We start from the raw sequence: 20180 nt of genomic DNA, 5'->3' as shown, positions 1-20180 counted from the left end.
CAGAGACAGATTGCTTGGGATCGAAAACCTCAGGTTATTGGGAGCTGTCACAGTCTGCAGAACAAACAGCTCACATACATCGGAGATGACAACGCAGGCCTTCTTCGGTGCACCGTGTGCTGTCCTCAAAAGCATGCAATGAGCAATCACAATCTAACGCCTTTCAGTCGGCACCACATCAGGGGGAAAAACTGCCCACGCATTGCTCATAAAATGACACGCCGTGTTCTCGGATTATTGGGTATTTGTTTACTACGCAGCAAGTATGACTGGTATGACCCTGCATTATGACTGACTCTGCTGGTCGTAGCGATTTCTACGTTCGCAAACTGTTTCCTGTGGGCTGTAATCAGAAAACTATCAGGATGCGTTCCGTTCAAATAAAGTCTGTCGGCTTTTTCTGCGGGCAAGGAATGCACGCATTATCTCGACAAAAGCGCATGTCAGCTGGTTGAACGTTCATCTAGAGCAAGCAGGTGTACTGTACAAATTTAGCCAAAGCAGTGGCCTTACGGTAGAGCATCGGCCTCACATTCGGGAGGTTCTGAGTTTGATCCCCAGTGCCAAGCAACTACAGTGGAACCTCGATTATACGTCCCCCGGTCATGCGACGACCCGCATTTTACGACGAATTTGTGCGGTCCCGGCAAGACCCCCATAGAGACAATGCATTAAAAACCTCAGTTATACGACGCAAATTTCAGAAGGACCCCGCTTCGTACGACGGCTGGCTCGTACCGTCCGTCAAAAAAGGTCGTCAGCAAACGCAGGCCGGGATGTACCGTATTTTCGCGATTCTAAGCACCCCCCGAATCTAAGCACCCCCCCCCCCCCCCTATTTTCGGAAAAAAATTTCCGAAAAAAAAAACTTTGCATGCGAATCTAAGCACCCCCTTTTTTGCGCGGAAGAGAGCCTTGCCGAGGCCGCCAAGTGCACTTGCTCTCTTTTTCGTCGAGCCTGTGCAGTCGGAGTCCCGAGGAGGCGCGGCCTGCGCGTTGTTGTTGTTGCGACTGAGAGAAGGATGAAAAGGAAATTGCACGGGCCCCTGCCTACTGGCTCCAGCCGAGCCACCACCGCTGCCAAGTGCAGATAGAGGAGAGTTAAAAGATCAGAGGAAAGATAAAGAGAAAAGATAAGACGCGCTTCGCAGGACGCTGCTGAAAAAACAGATAAGCGGGCGAGGCCGCGCGCGCTCCCCGAAGCGAGGACAGCGGCGTCCACGGCGCTTTTTGTGTTGCTGCTTTCCGACACTGGCGGCACAGAACTGTCTGCAGCTATTTTTCTTTTGAATGTTTCCTAAATAAAATGTTTTTTCTCGTGCCCGTTTCATCGAGATTTCGCCGCGAAAAGAGAGGCCGGGGGGGGGGGATTCTTTGATTTTCGATTATACGACACCCGGATTATACGACGGTTTCGCGTGGTCCCCTGAACGTCGTATAATCGAGGTTCCACTGTACACCATTGTACTCAGTTGTAGTCCTTTCTTTTCTGATGCCTAAATCGTATAAAATATAAATTAGGCCTGTGAATATTTTTCAGGTTGTTCAAGCAAATTCTTTCTCTTGCACCCATAAAAATCTCCAGAGAAATACACCATTTAGGGCCTATGAAAATCATCAGGGACTTCCTCTGGACCTCCCTTGGATACAGAAAACGCAGCCACAAAGATACGTGAGGGATGTCCGCGGGAGTTTCTCCGCACTTCCTGGGAATATCCGCATGTCCTTTCAAGATTTCGCAGGGACATCCCTTGGATGTCAGCGTTGTCACTGGGTAATTCTTGCAGAATGAAAATGGACCCGTTTATAACGTGCGGGGAAAAAACTAATTTTTGAAAGCCAGAGTAGCCGACGCGCCTGATTTTTTTTTTGTTTCTGCACATCTGCATATGTCTGTATCTCGTTAGGCTTCACTAAAAACAGCTCCCAAAGACAGTTTCCTAGCCAGTCACTATGTTTTAAACAGTTTCCTCTTTAAATAGTGCAAGGCCGCCGCTCATTTCCAGCTGCAACCACTTTGCAGGGCGGAAGTGGCTGTCCATTATAAACGACAGCCCTCCCAAGCGCAGTGCAGGTGGGGAGTTGGACCCCCCCCCCCCCCCCCCTTATGTGGGCGTTGTTATCGTTGGAAAAGTGCCCGCCGATGGCCCACAGCTGCCTTGCAAGGTCGCCGCTCATTTCTGGGTGCAACGCTTTGCAAGACCCCTGCACCCGCAGGAGCTTTCCATTAAGGCCCCTCCAGCGCAGATGGGGAGTTGGTCTTTGGACGCACTGCTATCTCCACGGGGCCCCCCCACGCCATCGTCGGAAAGGCACCCAAGGTGGCACAGCTGACGCGGGGCCTAGCTGAGGCATCTTTGAAGGACGATGATTAGGCGTGCCGGTTCAGCCAATTACGGTGTCTCTTTCACATCCTGGCCCAATGTGTGGGGAAAAGAGGAACCGTACCTTAGCTGGTTTGCCAAGCCAGCAAAGAGTGCCCAGGAGAAGACGATTACAGCGTTTTTTTTTGGCAATGCGGGGAACAAGATCCATTCCTCACTGTTATCCGCCTGCTCATCTGATCACCCTTGTCCGAGCGTTCCGCCGCTTGTGCTGTACCGGCTTCTCTCCCATCTATTGCTTGCACATGACACGCCCTGATGATGGGTGGTACGCATCTGTGCTGAGAACTTGGCTTGCAGCGCAAATGGAGAGGGGGGCGACGGTGTGCTTGGGACGGGTCAGAAGGAGAGCCCCGACCGAAGAGAGAGTGGTGTTGTATTTTGTTTGTGCTCTTAGCGAGACCCTGGGTTTGAGGCTGAGCCCAAACCACGGAGAATTGATGCTTGGGGCAGACCACTGAAAATGACCGCCCCATTTCTTTGTTTGTTAAGGGCATAAAAACCGAGGCGAACGGATGGAGACCAGCCTGAGCGGGGGCTCCATGCTTAGCATGTGCTACTTAGGCTCTAAGCTGCTTGGTCAATGCGCAAAGGAGCGCAAATTTGTTTTCCCCTTTGTAAATTCATTTCTGCTGTTCCCAGTTTCTCTCTCTGTACATGTATGCTGTAAATATATGCTCTTCTATCCTCATCATCTAGAAACACACCTCCTGGTCTTCTTCCACACCGAATTCACCAGAGGAAGGGTTTGGAAGCCTTCCTTGAAGTAACAGAAGATCATAAATTCAACTAATAGCACAAATAAAACTCCATGATAAATCGGAACTCGTGTGCAGAGGTGTGTGAATAGATTCGATGAGGTGCACGGCAGCCTGCGACGGTTTTGTTGACAACTCGGACTCCCCAATTGTGGTGTGAGGTGGCTTTCATCTTTATTGCTTGCTTTGCTGACAGGACGGAAATTAGTTGTGCATTAATTTCAGTGTGAAGCTATCATGACGATGGAAACAAGTGAAAACATTTTATGTGCCTAGCTTGAAAGCGCTCTTCGGATTCTTCTTCATTGCAGAGCACGTTAGGCCTAGCAGCCCCGAGCAAATGGCACACAATGATCTGCTGTAGCCGTTGCAAGAAGCCCAGCACCGCGGTAACGTTTTAGAAAGCATTACTAGGATAGGTCGTGTCCGCAAAATGAGGGGCTGTAATTGAAAGAGGATGATGTGAAGATGCTGCACAAAAAAAAGTTTAGAAATCGGATGAATAGTTAGAGCCAAAAATGTTAAAAAAGTGGGCAGGGCCAGAGCAAAAGTGGCGCTAAATTTGATAATGCCGGAAGTGTTGGACCACGCAACCAGAGGTGCGGGCGGAGCCAACGATACTAAGATATATTTGTTACTCTATTGGCCATTATCTGCAAAAAAACCATTTCTATCTTGAATAGTATTCATGCTACAAAACAATAACTGAAAATTCTATAGTTGTACATCGGAGCGCGGCCGCCTGTGCTTCAGGCTGGTTTCCATCATCACCGATGTAAAACAATGATCTTCAGCGTCTTGCAACATTTTCAGGCTCGTTGTTGCACAGGTCGTCGATTAAATCACTCGCAGACGGAACAGAGTCCTGAGATTTGCTATGTTTTAGTGCGCATGGCGTGCATGTGGAGGCTGCCAAGCCACTTTGATGGTACCGCATCTTCGGAGCGCATCCAAAAAAGGCCGTTTTATAGGAGCAAAAAAAACTATATCGGAAACAAAACTTGAGTTCTCCGGCTACAAGCCAGATGCGCATCGTGCCTGTAAGCAACGCGGAAGGCTCCGAAGTCGAGCGGCGAAGGCGTCATCTGCCGGCAACATGGCGGGCAATGAGTGCAGCTCCAAGTCTTCACTTCTTCGCAGCGCGTTAGAAAGTGCCCCATTGTGGGACAAAAGAAAACTACATCGGAAACAAAACTTTGGTTCACTGGCTACAAGCTGCATCTGCAGCGTGGTGATTAGCAACGCAGAAGGTTCTGAAATCATCGTTAGCGGGCTAACGATGCTCAATGGGTGCAGTAGAGAAAGAATTAAAGAAACAAATTAAGAACAAAAAAGCAACTCGAAATGAGGAACTCCCATTCATTGCCATCGCATTACTCCAATGCGGGTTAGTGCAGTGATGTCAAATCTTTTTTCCCTGTCTCGTGCACCAGGGCACGGACTCAGTGGCAGTGTTTGTGCTACATGCCCCAAACCGCCTTCGAATAGTCCCGCATTTCTGGCACATCGTGCAAAGCATAGAGGTGCACGTGATCCCTAATTAACGCTCAGTGATGTGAGCGCATAGTCTGCACTGAAATGCCTTCAGGATATGCGGTCTCAGTATGGAGTCTCGCAGTAAGAAAGCAGGGGCACTTTTATAATGCATACGGAAAGAATTTTAGCTTTTATCGCAAATGTAGCAGGTGCGTGTACAGAGGTGTCGATTGTCAGATTTATGCAGCACCAAGAAAATCGTGCCACGGCGCCGATTTCGAAACGGCGAACGACAAAAGATAAGAGATTTTTGAAAAAATAAATCCTGTTTATGAACTATCCTATCCAATCTGTCAATATTCTGGCCTGAATTCATGACAAAGAAGATTCCAGGCATGCGTCTGTCGCTGCCTGGCAACCGCCACAGCTGGTGTGCTCGCTGCGCCCTCTGTGTAACGTCACAACACGGGCCTCATTCTCCGGCAACTAGGCTTGTCGCGGTTGCCGCGCAGCCACCGCTCTTACAGGCATGCATCTGTCGTTGCCTGGCAACCGCCACAGCTGGCGTGCTCGCTGCGCCCTCTGTGTAACGTCACAACACGGGCCTCAATTCTCCAGCAACTCGGCTCGTCGCGGTTGCCGCGCGGCCACCACTCTTATAGGCATGCGTCTGTTGTTGCCTGGCAACCACCACAGCTGGCGTGCTCGCTGCGCCCTCTGTGTAACGTCACAACACGGGCCTCGATTCTCCGGCAACTCGGCTCGTCGCGGTTGCCGTGCGGCCACCACTCTTACAGGCATGCGTCTGTTGTTGCCTGGCAACCACCACAGCTGGCGTGCTCGCTGCGCCCTTTGTGTAACGTCACAACATGGGCCTCAATTCTCCGGCAACTCGGCTCGTCGCGGTTGCCGCGCGGCCACCACTCTTACAGGCATGCGTCTGTTGTTGCCTGGCAACCACCACAGCTGGCGTGCTCGCTGTGCCCTCTGTGCAACGTCACAACACGGGCCTCGATTCTCTGGCAACTCGGCTCGTCGCGGTTGCTGCGCGGCCACCACTCTTACAGGCATGCGTCTGTTGTTGCCTGGCAACCGCCACAGCTGGCGTGCTCGCTGCGCCCTCTGTGTAACCTCACAACACGGACCTCGATTCTCCGGCAACTAGGCTTGTCGCGGTTGCCGCGCGGCCACCACCCTTACAGGCATGCGTCTGTTTGCCTGGCAACCGCCACAGCTGGCATGCTCGCTGCGCCCTCTGTGTAACGTCACAACACGGGCCTCGGCTCGTCGCGGTTGCCGTGCGGCCACCACTCTTACAGGCATGCGTCTGTTGTTGCCTGGCAACCGCCACAGCTGGCGTGCTCGCTGCGCCCTCTGTGTAACGTCACAACACGGGCCTCAATTCACCGGCAACTCGGCTCGTCGCGGTTGCCGCGCAGCCACCGCTCTTACAGGCATGCATCTGTCGTTGCCTGGCAACCGCCACAGCTGGCGTGCTCGCTGCGCCCTCTGTGTAGCGTCACAACACGGGCCTCAACACGGGCCTCGGCTCGTCGCGGTTGCCGTGCGGCCACCACTCTTACAGGCATGCGTCTGTTGTTGCCTGGCAACCACCACAGCTGGAGTGCTCGCTGCGCCCTCTGTGTAACGTCACAACACGGGCCTCAGTTCACCGGCAACTCGGCTCGTCGCGGTTGCCGCGCAGCCACCGCTCTTACAGGCATGCATCTGTCGTTGCCTGGCAACCGCCACAGCTGGCGTGCTCGCTGCGCCCTCTGTGTAACCTCACAACACGGAGCTCGATTCTCCGGCAACTAGGCTTGTCGCAGTTGCCGCGCAGCCACCGCTCTTACAGGTATGCATCTGTCGTTGCCTGGCACCCGCCACAGCTGGCGTGCTCGCTGCACCCTCTGTGTAACATCACAACACGGGCCTCAATTCACCGGCAACTCGGCTCGTCGCGGTTGCCGTGCGGCCACCACTCTTACAGGCTTGCGTCTGTTGTTGCCTGGCAACCACCACAGCTGGCATGCTCGCTGCGCCCTCTGTGTAACCCCACAACACGGACCTCGATTCTCCGGCAACTATGCTTGTCGCGGTTGCCGTGCGGCCACCACTCTTACAGGCATGCGTCTGTTGTTGCCTGGCAACCGCCACAGCTGGCATGCTCGCTGCGCCCTCTGTGTAACGTCACAACACGGGCCTCAATCCTCCGGCACTTCAGCACGTCGCGGTTGCCATGCGGCCACCACCCTTACAGGGATGCGTCTGTTTGCCTGGCAACCGCCACAGCTGGCGTGCTCGCTGCGCCCTCTGTGTAACGTCACAACACGGGCCTCAATTCTCCGGCAACTAGGCTTGTCGCGGTTGCCGCGCAGCCACCGCTCTTACAGGCATGCATCTGTCGTTGCCTGGCAACCGCCACAGCTGGCGTGCTCGCTGCGCCCTCTGTGTAACGTCACAACACGGGCCTCAATTCTCCGGCAACTAGGCTCGTCGCGGTTGCCGCGCGGCCACCGCTTTTACAGGCATGCGTCTGTCGTTGCCTGGCAACCACCACAGCTGGTGCTGCGCACCAGCGGCCTCTCGGCTCGCCGCGGGCCGTTGGGCGCCCAGTGCGCCCTGTGTATGATGTCACATGCCGTGCTGTGCAGCTGTGATAACCGGGAGTATAGAAGAGGTGAGCTCGCGTCGCCGCAGCCATAGTTGTGGGTGCAGTATGGATGGTGAGAAGATGGCCAGCCTGAAGGAGGGCAGGGATTGCCATAGAAATGAAGTGAAGAGGATATAGCGTGCTGGAGAGACTCAAGAGGAGCGTGCCGAATGGTTGGCCAAACGCCGTGAAAGCGATGCCGCTAGACGGGGTCGATGCCGCTGCCGGGGGTCTGTAGCTATCACTACTCGACTAGGTTTAACCAGAGCTAAACCACAGCCAATTTTTTTTTTTTTTCCTGATTCCAAGTGATGGATTGTCACGGAATCATTTTATCGTACACTTAAGCCAACAAATGTGCCACTAGCAGTAACAGGCAAGTTTGCAGCGCACGGACTCACCTGGAAGCGGTCAGGGAAGCGGTGGCCCCCATGCAGGATGGAGAAGAGGGCCTGCCGTGGCGTGATGTCAAATGCGATACGCTCGGCCTGGTAGAAAGGCAGCAGCTGGTAGGAGCCCGGTGGCACAGTCGGGAACACAAACTGTCCATCCTCACCCGAAGTGGTGGCACACAGGAAGCGCAGCCCCACGGGAAGCTTGAAGCCCCGCGGTGCCTCCAGGTCGCAGCCCCTTTGTGGTGGCAATGCCCCGGCATCGGCTGAGGCAAGCACAAAGTGCACACCCCGGACGGGGTCGCCCTCGCCAAACACCTCGCCACGCACGTCGTACCCTGCGACCACCAGGTCCTTGGCAGGGCTGCCGTTATCATCCGTCACCTGCACAGACATTTAGTGCACAAGAGAAGCTCCGATGCTGTAACCACATAATAAGACATCACTAAGCATGCAAATACACTGAAGTCATCTGCATTGTTTCCAGGCACAGGTGTGATCAGTTTTGCCAGGGTGGCACCAATGTGCAAGCCAGGAGACACACAGCCAACCTGCTATGGTCAAGGGAAGCTTGACCCTCTGAAAGCCCAAGCATGGACTCCTCCAGGAGGGGGGGGGGGGGGCACGCACCGTGACGGAGGTGCTCGAGCGGCCCAGGGTCCAGAGTGGATGCGAGGCCACCAGCGTGTAGCGTCCGGGCAGGATGCGTGCAAATGCGTAGCCACCCCCAGGGCCGCTGTGCGTTGTCTGCAGGGTGTGGCCCTGGGCATCCTGCAGCTGCACCTGCACCCCGGCAGGGCCCCCCTCCGCCCAGCCACGGCTCAGCACCTGCGCACCGTCACCGCTGGTCTCAAGAGCTGGCACACACAACATATTGCTCATTAAAAGGGAATCATGGTGCTGTACTGACAAGTTTGCAGTTCCAGAACAGAAGGACACACTGATGAAAACGGCAGTCACAGATAACGGCCCAGCTGAGTAGTGGCAATCAGAATACCAAATGGTTTGGTAATTTCAGGTTCTGGCATGATGCATGCTTCGGAGGTTACAGGAGGTTTGCTCTCGCAGCCGTCTGTACAGGAAAGCGACCACTGGTGCAAGCGAGCTGGGTAAACAGCACACGGTTTATTTTTTTCTTACCAGAAGAAATTTACAGATGAACTAGCCAAATTTTTTTTACACCACTGACTCGCCTTTTGCAGCTGGCCACGTGAATCTTCCCAAGCCTGCCCTACGCACAGCTGCGTTCATGCTGGTGTGCTTGCACAGTAGGGAGTGCAAAATATGCGAGTAAAAGTTTTTATAGATCTGGGCAATAAACTAGGGGTAGGCACAAATTATGCGAGTTGCCCGCAGAGCTGTTGCAAACCCACCAAGTCATCTACTCGAGTGCCCTAGGCCAAATTATTTTCAGCAGAGGAGAATGAAGACCTCTCATTGCAGTCTTTTTTTGCCGTGCCATGCATAAGTAAATAACGCATTCCAGGCTCAAAGAAAGGAAAAGCAGCAGTGCGATAATGCAAAGGAGAAGAAAAAGCAGCCTCACAATGGGAAGCCAATTTTCTTCATTTTTTAATATCATTTTGTTTCAACACATTTAAAAGCTTTGTTCTGTCACTGTGGAGACTTGACCAAGTACGTGACAAGGAGGGAGTCTAGAAAAGGACCAATGGTGGTAAGCAAAGCAGAAGAGCGATCCACCACCCTTGAGCCAAGCTTCAGCTGATTAAAACGACATTCCTCCTTCCCTAAAGAAAACACTGCCACCCAGTCTGGTGCTCCCACCATCGCTCTCCAGGCTGGCAACGAGTGTGCCGCCTCTCCCTCCCAGTGGCAGAATAACAGCAGTGCTACCATGACACATCACCAAGACTGAGGCATTTTTCACAGGCAGCCTAACTCTCATTTTTTGATACAACTTTTTCTGTGGACACCAATAAGAACGACAAAACAATTTACACGATTGCAAATTGGCTCGAAAGTAAATGAAAATGTATTAGTCACCGGATTACCCGCCTGTCATTCTAACCTCGTCGCCCTGTGAAATCCCGCACTTCGCAAAACCACTACACTGTGTGGAACAGGTGAAAATTTTGCAGCCGCCGAGACTGCGACACCCATTCCAAAGTGTCCACCTTGTGGCCCAGTACGCAGACGTTCATTTCTCCAGCATAAAAAATGACAGCCACATTGCATGTGATGAGTGCTGGACACTCGCCAGCCCCACAGATGACGAAGGTGTGCACGAGCGGCTCTTCCATCAGCTACTCTCCCCAGAAACGCTGCCGTTCCAAGTGGTGGTGGTGCTTGGAACCTTCCATCAACACTCCCATGAAGTTTAAAAGTACAAAAAAAAAGTTAAGTGTCCTTCCGACCAAGCACGCAGAATAGCCAAATTCTACTGGGTACGGCTGTAGAGCAAACATAAAACCCCAGTCATGCTGCAGCATCCCTGATATCTCGCTTGTCTAGCCTTTATTTATAATGCATGCTTTGGTTTCAATTGCAAGTCGACCCCCCAACTCCAGATTTTCAAGTAAAAAAAAAGATAGCTTGACTTACAATTGTGTAAATACGGTAATTTACCTTGTTTGCAGAAATATAATACAAAGGGGAGTTTGAAACCTCAGGAAAATATGAAAAGAAACATTCAGATTGTAACAAAACACGAAGGAGGATACACTGCACGTCAATTTTTCACCACTGGAAGTGTCCTTGGTCAGGAATAGCCAGTCCTGAGTGGCGGCAAGTGTGCTTGAAGACTGCTCGAGAACCGAAACTTGCACAGTTTATAAGCAAGGCAAACAGAGTGATTACTTTGATGCCCTGCCACTGGAATGGAAGTGACCCCAGCACTCTCTTCCATTGCTTGCAAATCATCTCTGTCGATAGAGAAGAATCATTCATTCATGATGAAGATCTAACAAATGCTATTCCTTAAGTGAAGATAACAGGAAAGACCTATAACAGCTACCTTCAATTTCAGAAGAGGAACCATGCAGGGCAAAAAACAAACTTGTATTCATGCAGTTTATGCTTCCTGGGAAATTTCACGGATTCATTATTCTGTATCCACGGAATTTAAACTTTCCACCCCAGACAGTTAGGGGTCTTAGGTATCACTATAGTTGCGAATAATAACTCTTAGAAAAATATTGTGTTGTGTTGAGTTTTATGTCACATAGGCAACTAAGGCCACCATGCACCAACTCAAGGTACAGAAAAATTTTTTGCTGAATTTTATAGAAATATTAAAATCATCGGTGGTGTAGATGGTATGTACTAGATAGGGAAGAAATTTTATAACTGGCTAATAGTGGAAGCCTCAGCAGCCATCCTTGGCTGGAGGGCAAGGATGTTGAGCCTCAACCTCCGCCTCAGAAGCTGGCTGCTTTGCTTATTAAAAAGCTAAACACACAAGACCTGTCATCTTCACTTGAGAGCAACATTGGTGTAAAAGAATTTGTTCATTATAAAACTGTTTTTCGACTTTCGTGCATGAGTATGAAATATGATTAACTGTTTGTTCGTCTCCATATTTTCCACAAACAGGTTTGTCTTCTTTTGTCAATATAAAGTTGTGTGTAACATGTGTGTGGCTTATACTGTTACGGGACGGCGGGCCCGCGCAGAGAGAGGCACAGAGAGACGCAGGAGACCCGGCCGCGGCGGTTCTCTTTCGTTCTCTGCTAGCGCCGCGCGCTCTTGGCTAGCGTTGGTCTTTCCACCGGGGGGGAGGGAGAGGGGGAACGCCCCTAGCGCGTGCTTCGCTTTGCCGAACTCGTCCCGATGAGCCCGGGCTGAGGTTCTTCGCAGGAGGCATCGTCACGTTGTGATGACACCAAACGGTCCCGGTAGATCCCGGGGCTGCTTGTAGGCGATGGGGTGGCTTCGATGTGCCCAGTCGGGACGGGCACACCGCGGAACTTGGGATTGCGTTCACGGCACAGCGCTCCACTTATGGGGCGGCATTCCGATAGGGAGGCCTGGTGCTGGTACGGGAGGGCAGCACTAGAGAGGACGTGGGAGCCAAGTCGGGATCACGGTGGGTGCCGGAGACATAGCGCTTCATGTTGGAGACATGTTCGGGAGAAATGTGGTGCACACCACGTGGTCGAAGCTCAGGGAGGTCTTCTAGGCGGTACGTAACGGGGCCGAGCCGTGCAACGACACGGTAAGGGCCGCGGTATCGGGGCAAGAACTTCGCGGCACGGCCAGTCGCGCGGATGGTGCGGCGAACTAGGACCAAGTCACCGGACCGGAAGGAGGGAAGTGGTGGTGCTGCAGAATTGGCCACTTGCGCACGTGCATGGGCCGTGAGAAGGTTGCGCTGAGCGTCGAGGCGGGCGGAACGAAGTCGTTGGGCGCAGTCAGTCGGTGACGCAGTAGGATGGCGAAGGCCCAACTGCGCGTCGAGAGGGATGGAGGGCGTTCTGCCATAGACGACTGAGAACGGCGTGACATGCGTTGTTTCTTGAGCCGCAGTGTTGAGTGCAAAAGCTGCAGTAGAAACAAAACGATCCCAGTTTGTGTGGGACGGAGCGACGTAGGAGGCGAGTATATCCGTAAGGGCGCGGTTGACACGCTCCACGAGGCCATTGCACTGGGGATGATTGACGGATGTAGTGGAATGTGCAATGCCGAAGGAGCGGAGGGCACGCTCAAATTCTTGGGACATAAAGCAGCTCCCGCGGTCCGTGATGAGGCGTTGTGGCATACAATGCCGAAGAACAAGATGTTCAGAAGAATGGCCTGAGGGGCGAGTTGGTGCATGATGAAATGAACGGCGGCGCAACAAGGACACTAACAAGAGAGGGGACACCACATGTGCGCATGTGGTGTCCCCTCTCTTGTTAGTGTCCTTGTTGCGCCGCCGTTCATTTCATCATTGAACAAGATGTTGTTCCACAAACAAGACGGCATGAGCGGACGACGTGTCGGGAACGGGCAGTGCTTCGACCCACTTGGAGAAGTAGTCGACCGTAACCAGAATATACCGGTTGCCGGCGCGTGTCTTCGGGAACGGGCCCGAATGATCCAGTCCAACCAGTTCGAAAGGTGAACTCGGCGGCGAAAACGCCTGCGGGGGTGGCTTGGTTACTCGTGTGGATGACTTCCTGAACTGGCACGTCTGGCAGGACGCCACGTGTTCCTTGACGTCTCTGGACATATTAGGCCACCAAAAGCGCTCCGACACTCGTGCGTAGGTTTTGCTGCGACCAAGGTGACCGTAAACGGCTGCCGTAAACGGCAGAGAAATAATTCCTTAAACTGTTCCTAGTGTACACAGGACTTGAATTCCTCAAAAACTGGCCTCACCAGGAGCAGTTTGTTCATCACTTGGTTGTTCCAAGCTGACTGCCATTTTTCCTTAATTTAAGACGTACTACGAGCTTGGGCAACGCACAAATTTGCTCTTTTGTTGCCTTTTATTCTGACCTGACTCGGTACTCAGAAAAGTTCTTGTATATATCTTGTATACAATGTCACCAAGCAGCGGAGTGCATGCATGTCTAGAGAGGAGGGCTGCAAGAACACTTTGCGAGTGTGTGCATATATAAATACTGTCTGCAAGGAGATGGTGTGACATTCGGCAGTGAAGATGGGTGCCTTACTATTTCAATCAGATTCCCCTGTACCACTGAGCCGTCTGCATAAACAGCTGTCCTTGAGTGCAAGGAATTCTTGTGTCCCGTGTTGTTGTGGAAATGGCACAATGCCGGACCACGGAGGTGGTCCCTGTGCAACAACACTGTGTGCCAGGCGCACCTCTTCACATCACAGCAGAGAGAGAGTGGCACTCTGTGGCTATATAGGGTGACAGGGAGATGCTTCTGCAGCGACCGGATATTTACTAATGTACGAGCATGGCTCTTCTGTCTACATACAGGCTGCTTATGGGCCACATCCTGTTTGGACCAATGGAAAAACGCAAACCTAAACTATGCACTGGATCCAGTCGTTTGAGGTACGACGTTCTCACTCATCCATAATCTAAGGCAGAGCGTACTACAGAGCGGGAGATTTGCAAAAAACAAGTCGTATCAGAACCCCAGTGCTCTCAGGAGAGTACTTTTAAGTATGTTCAAAGATCGGGAGGCTTTCTGTTTAAGACCATTAATATAATAATAATAATAATAATAATAATAATAATAATAATAATAATAATAATAATAATAATAATAATAATAATAATAATCTTTATTCAGCATAATCTGAACATACAAAAAAAAAACGGAAGCGCCGAAGCCACAAGTGGGCTTGTGCGGCGACAACCGGCAGCCGCGGCAATCTTCGCGCTACATCGGAGCTCCATCAGAGGCAAGAGAAAATTAAAAGACGTAAATATGAAGAACACAAAAATTTTGGCACAGAAAGAATGAAAAAGCACTGATAAGATTTTAGTACATGTTAAAGATTCTCTAACGCTTGAACAGCAACACACAGTTTTTTGCGGGTAGTTAAAGAAAATAAATCATCCGGTAATTCGTTAAAGATAGCTGGCACGTAATATTTTCTAGTTGCTTTGCCGTAGTGAGTGCGCACTCTCGGTTTATGATAGCGAGGAACATGTCTCAACGGTACCGGTTTCGTATTTATGTGTCTGTATGCGCTATTCCAGAAATATTTCAGTACTACAATTTGTTTAAAAAGATTGTCAAAAGAAGGCAAACCGGCTGAGGGTAAAGACACTGTTGGGCAGATTTTCCTGCGGCAAGTAGAGAACGCTTGTAGCAATGTTTTTCAAAATCCTATTAACACGACATTTCCATGTGAAAGAGCAGTTAAAGAAACAACACATACCGTATCTTAGGACACTATACCCCAGAGCCTGGGCGACTAATTTTCTCACAGAAAATGGCATCATAGTTCGCAAATTAAACAACAAGCATGCAACACTTCTGAGTTTCTTACAAATGTGAGCCATCTGAGTATTCCATGCCAAATCACTGTCTCTGTATATACCAAGATACTTAACCGACGGGATGCTAATTATAGATTGACAAGAACACAAAGAGCAGTATGAGGTGTGTAAATATATGGAACCTGCACTTGCTACATCTTTATGCGGATTACGAAAACAGACAAGTCTGGATTTGGTGCTATTTAACTGTATTAAATTTGAGGCAAACCAATCACTAACTTTAATAGTGTCCTCCTGAAGGTTAGCCAGGGCATATGAAAAATCAGGGTTTCTTGAGGCTAGTAAAGTGGCATCGGCGTAAAGGAATATGGTGGATGATTTCACATGGTCACATATGTCATTCACATATAAGTTAAACAACAAAGGAGATTAAATGAACCCTTGCGGGACACCACACAGCACTTTTACAGCGTCACTGCAGATAGGCCCAAACATGACTGCTTGAGAACGATTGTGAAGATAGTTTTCAATTAAAGACAAAAAAGGACCCCTAAATCCATACGAGTACAATTTAGAACACAAAATTTGATGATTTACCGTGTTGAAAGCTTTTTTTACGTCCAAAAAAAGTGCAAATGCCACCTCATTGTTCTCCAGGCTTTGATGCAGCAAATCGGAGAGATTTTCCAATAGCACCTGTGTTCCTGACCCGCTGACAAAACCGTACTGATTCCCACTCATTAGGTCATGTTTAGTAATAAAAGCATTCATCACAGAAAGTACATGTTTTTCCAATATCTGGCATACGCAGGAAAGAATAGATATAGGCCGGTAGTTTGCAATATCATTCTTCTTCCCACTTTTGTACAGAGGAACAACGCGCGCGCTCTTCAGTGATTCTGGCCATGTACCACTCTTAATTATGCCGTTAAGCAGCAAAACATATTTCAGAGCTGTAATGTTTCTTATAAGATCACCTATGAAAATGTTGTCAAGTCCGGCAGATTTGTTACGTTTCAGACTAGACAAAATGCTGAAAAGATCAGATTCTGTCATAAGAGGAAGGAAAGCCGATGGCGATACGCTTTTTGTCATTTTCGCTGAGTTTGGACTGCGACCCATTGCTCAGAGGGAAAAACGTTATTAAACTCATTCGCCAAAATATGCGACAACACCGAAATTGTGCTCCACTGATTCCTGAATGGAAAAGCGTTGGTTACCACGTAACTGCTTAATCAGAGACCAGTGTTCCTGACATCGCTACGAGTGCTGCGAAACTGCTGTGCAAAGAACTTTCTCTTTGACAAGCGAATAAGTGCAGTGGCCTTGTTTCTGATGCAACAATATTCCGCTCGAAGTTTGTCATTTTTTGGTGCCCTGCGGCATCGAGACCAGATAGCTTCTTTTTCTTTGATAGCAGACAGGATTTCAGCAGTCAACCACTGACAGCCAATTTTACGTTTCTTCACAACCAAAGTTTTTTTACACACTTCCTTTATTTCGCCTAATACTTTGACGAAACTGTCGTACACGGTGTCACTAGTGTTATGATGAATAAATGAATCCCAATCATATCCAGTAACATGATTATCCAACTTTTTTTGGTCTAAAATGGTCATGACACACCTGGTAGAGTCGGTGTGTAGCGTAGAGACTGTTTTCGTAAGGCGACACGCAATGTAATAGTGATCTGCAAGTTTCTGTCTGATCACGGCTCCGGATACTGAGATGTCCGACGCACCGACGTTAGCATGGTCAATGCAAGTAGTTGTGATGCGATTGTCAAGAAATTCTTCTCTGGTAGGATCGGCGACCTGTGATTCAATGCCAAATTCCGCGAGCATAGTTAAAGGTGCACTGAAGAGGATTCTGAACTTTTCTTTTTGCCGCGGGAACTCGATCTACACGTTCCTAGCATTCTTAGAAACTGCAACTTATTGCCCTGTATGGCCGATTTCCCTAATTAAATCGAATTAACGTCCGGCTCCCGCCCTTTTTTTTTGAATTCTGCCTCGTACGATGGGCGGAGTCGACCAACGCGTGAAGTTCCTTTCAGCCAGCTCCGTGGAGGCTTTGCTTTCGCTTTATTTTGTTTTTTAGGTTTCCATGAATAAATAGTTTCATTCGCAGATAATATAGCCGCAAAATAAGCCCGCAGAAATAAATATACGCGCGGCCTATTTGCTACTACGGACTACTACGTATTACTCCGCCGATGGCAGAGCGGCAAGTCGCCACGGGACTGGGTGAAAGGCCCTCCACGCGTTGGTCGACTCCACCCACCGTACGAGGCAGAATTAAAAAAAAAAAAGGGCGGGAGCCGACCGTTAATTGATTTCATTTGGGAAATCGGCCATACAGGGCAATAAGTCGCAGTTTCTAAGAATGCTAGGAACGTGTAGATCGAGTTCCCGCGGCAAAAAGACAAGTTCAGATTCCTCTTCAGTGCACCTTTAAGTAATTTTCAGTGCCATAGCGATCGCCCTTCATCAAATCGATATTAATATCCCCTATCATCCTAATATGATAGGGGATAGGCTCCTAATATGAGGTAGGAAAGTTAGTTTTTTTGTCAAAAGTAATGCCTAGAAATTTTGTTTCATTTTTTACAGGTACTAGTTTGAATTTGTTGAGGTGTAAGGTAGGGCCAGACTGTAGGCCTCATTTTAATGAGAACAGCACACCCACTGCTTTCTGTGTAGAGAACTGTAATCTCTTTTTGTCTGCCCATGTCTCTAGTTTATTGTCAACTGTATTTGTCGCTCACATGCAGGTCATGGAAGACAGTTGGGCTAGTTGGTGTGAATTCGTTAGTGACTGCGACATTGCAACTAGCGTGGAAAGCACAAGGACAGCGACAAAAGGAACCGACGGGACAGCACGCTAGACTTCAACTGACGTTTTAATGCACACATAACAGATTTTTACACTTCTATTCAGCGCATGCTCAGGAGACTGTACCCCCGCCCCCTTCTCCTTATCACGAAGCAGGTTGTCATAACAAAGAGTAAACATGCTTTCCACGCTAGTTGCTTGTGCTTTCCACGCTAGTTGCAATGTCGCAGTCACTAACGAATTCACATGCAGGATTGTCGACACAGACTGAATATATTAAGGACTTTGGAATTATTTCGTCAATGCACGTCATCTTTAATGGAGTTCATCCCGAACCTCGAAGCTGTGTCGTATGCTTTCTCCACACCAAAGAAGACGGCAAGACAGTGCTGTCTGTGTACAAAAGCTTTTCTGACTGTGGTCAGCTGTTGAGCACACATTGGTGGGTTCGTGGGATTCAAGGACAAACGTTAGTCTTATTAACCTCCAAAAGATTTGGAGAGACAGCTTGTAAGGGCTACTAGGGGAAGTTTGTGGTTTTCCAAGTTTCAGGAATGGCACTATCACGGCTGTTTTCCATCCTTTGGGCATTCTTCCTTCTGTGAATATTTTGTTACAGAAATTAAGGAGTGCCTCTACGGCAGCTTCGGAAAGATGGGCAAGCATTTCATAGAGTACCTGGTCATGTCCTGGAGCAGTTTTTTTGCCAGCGGACAGTACAGTATCGATTTCTTGGAGAGTAATTAAAGTGTTGTATTGTTGGTTTGCACCTCCACTTGTTGGAAGTCTTTGTTTTTGTATTTCAAAAATGACTGTGTGGCTAACTGAAAACTGCAACGGAGTGTTCCCCTAACACCTGTTCTCCTATGCTTGCTTGTGTGCCAGGTGTTCTCAAACAAAAAACTGAATGGTGAGGAGCTGCCATTTAATTTTCGAACCTGCTCCTGCACTTTTTTAGATGTTATCTGACTGTTTATAGATGAGACATAGCTCTGCCCTGATGCTTTCTCAGCGCTGCAAATGGACGTACCGAGCTTCAGCTCTGGCTCTTTTAAAATTTACAACGTTCTCCTGTGTCGGGTACCCCACGCTTTGTTTTCTCATTTTTTTGCTTCCTTTCAGTCTTGCGTCAATCATACTTTGTGGTTTGTTGCACCATTCCAGAAGACTGACAAGCTATGTGAGCGGCAGATAGAATGCAATTTGTGAAATTTTTACTTATCTCTTCACTGTTAAGGTTATATAAAGCTATTTTTTTTAAACTGGCTTCTGTTGTGAAAAGTTCCCAGTCTGCTAAATGAAGCTTCCAACGTCGTGGTTTTTGTTGGGATGATTTCGGGTGGAGATGATCGCTGTCGTACGGGTCGTCAATGACATCCCATTTAACATCGCTAAATGAGCTCATTTTTCCCGTGCTCGGAGAGCAGTATGTGTTTTTGCCAGTATTTACGTTATTACTTGCAATAAAACCTTCTAAAATACGACATCTGTGTGTGCACTTCCCCAGAAACTGAACTACCAAGTATGGTAGCTGTTCTAGAAGGGTTTCTAAATCATGAAGTGCTAGGTGTGCCTCAAGATATAAGGTACATATTGTGATTGTTTTAAAATGAATGAGTGTGACTGCCGCAGCTTAATATGTGGTGTTGAGTTTGACTTTGCGAGTTGCAGCACCAGTCTGGGTGACAACACCTCCAGAAAGTTTACTCGCTTGCTCTCGGTCACAACGAAAGACATTATACTTGTTCAAAATATTTTTTGTTTGGGACCTAAGCTGGTCTCGCGTAGGCACAAAGCCACCAGGAACAGTGTATTTAAGAGCTCTTTCATGCCACTGTAGTTGTTTATTAGTCCTGGGCAGTTCCCTGCATGAGGAACGCCATGCTGGATGATTTCTGGGAGTACAGTCAAACCTGAAAATAACGAACTCGGATGGAGTGAATTATTCCTTATAACAAACACTTGATATCATTATCCATGTAAAACGCATTTTTTATAACGAACTACACATTGGATATAGCGAACTCTCAATGTGCGTTATCACCCGCCAACGTGCCTTAGTGCCCACGCCTCTGGGCAGCCATTGCCAGGCTGCCCGCAGGTTTCTTTTTCTGCTGGGAATCCTGGCTTCCCGCCGTTGCCTTTGCGCGGATGTGTCTGGCTTCCCGCGCTGCTTTTCCTCTTTCCCTTGCTCCCGCCTCGGGCGGTGGAGAGGCAGCTAGGTGACTAATCACTGTCATTTGGCCACAGCTCCGCCCCGGCTCCCTAACGGCCTTTGCCATTGGTGCCTTTTGGCGGGATTTCGGGACCCGCTTGGGCGGCCGCACGCCAAGCGACTGTCCGCACGCCAAGCGACTGTCCGAACGGGGCCCAGAGAGAGAGATGCCTCCGAGACAGTGTAAGGTGCATACGCTACTGTTTGTCCGGGCTGGCCTTTGCCGTTCGGACCAGTGCATACTCGAGCTCGCCAGCACGGGTCCTCCGACCTGCAGCGGCTCGAGCCTGTCCAGCGGGGTCCGGCGACCTCCGACAGGCGTACCTTGCGTTCATTGCCCACTCTCTCTTGCAAACGGCCCAACGGTCAACACGAGAGAGAGAGATCACAGCACTGCCGCGGGGACATTCTCCTGCAGCGGCGTGCTAGTGGCGCGCATTGCTCTAGTCGCTTTGTGCGCGCAGCGGAGCCTTGCTCCTCGCGTGCCCCCGGGACGGGGCGACTATTGAGTGTTTGTGTATCTGCTGAAGGACGACGTGAATAAACGTCTCCTTTGTGAACTTGGAGGCCTATTTTTTTTTGCGGCGAATTGCTCTCCTCCC

General features: G+C 49.7%; 1 protein-coding gene across 2 annotated transcripts in view; it reads right to left on the bottom strand.

The window, feature by feature from the left end:
• Window positions 1-20180, bottom strand: part of LOC149345458 (BOS complex subunit NOMO3-like) — a 142336-nt gene that overhangs the window by 91625 nt on the left and 30531 nt on the right. For both annotated transcript variants that reach the window (XM_089546656.1, XM_089546657.1), the window contains exons 3-4: window positions 8294-8491; window positions 7673-8047 (exon numbers count right to left, since the gene is read on the bottom strand). In XM_089546656.1, coding sequence (XP_089402782.1) covers window positions 7673-8047; window positions 8294-8491 — 573 coding nt within the window. The remainder of the gene's footprint in view (window positions 1-7672; window positions 8048-8293; window positions 8492-20180) is intronic.

This window comes from Amblyomma mixtum, chromosome 5 (genome assembly GCF_055824585.1).
Source record: "Amblyomma mixtum isolate Tamu chromosome 5, ASM5582458v1, whole genome shotgun sequence".
Classification (NCBI taxonomy): Eukaryota; Metazoa; Arthropoda; class Arachnida; order Ixodida; family Ixodidae; genus Amblyomma; species Amblyomma mixtum.
Note: the sequence above shows the minus strand (reverse complement) of the source record. Positions and strands in the feature narration are given on the sequence as shown.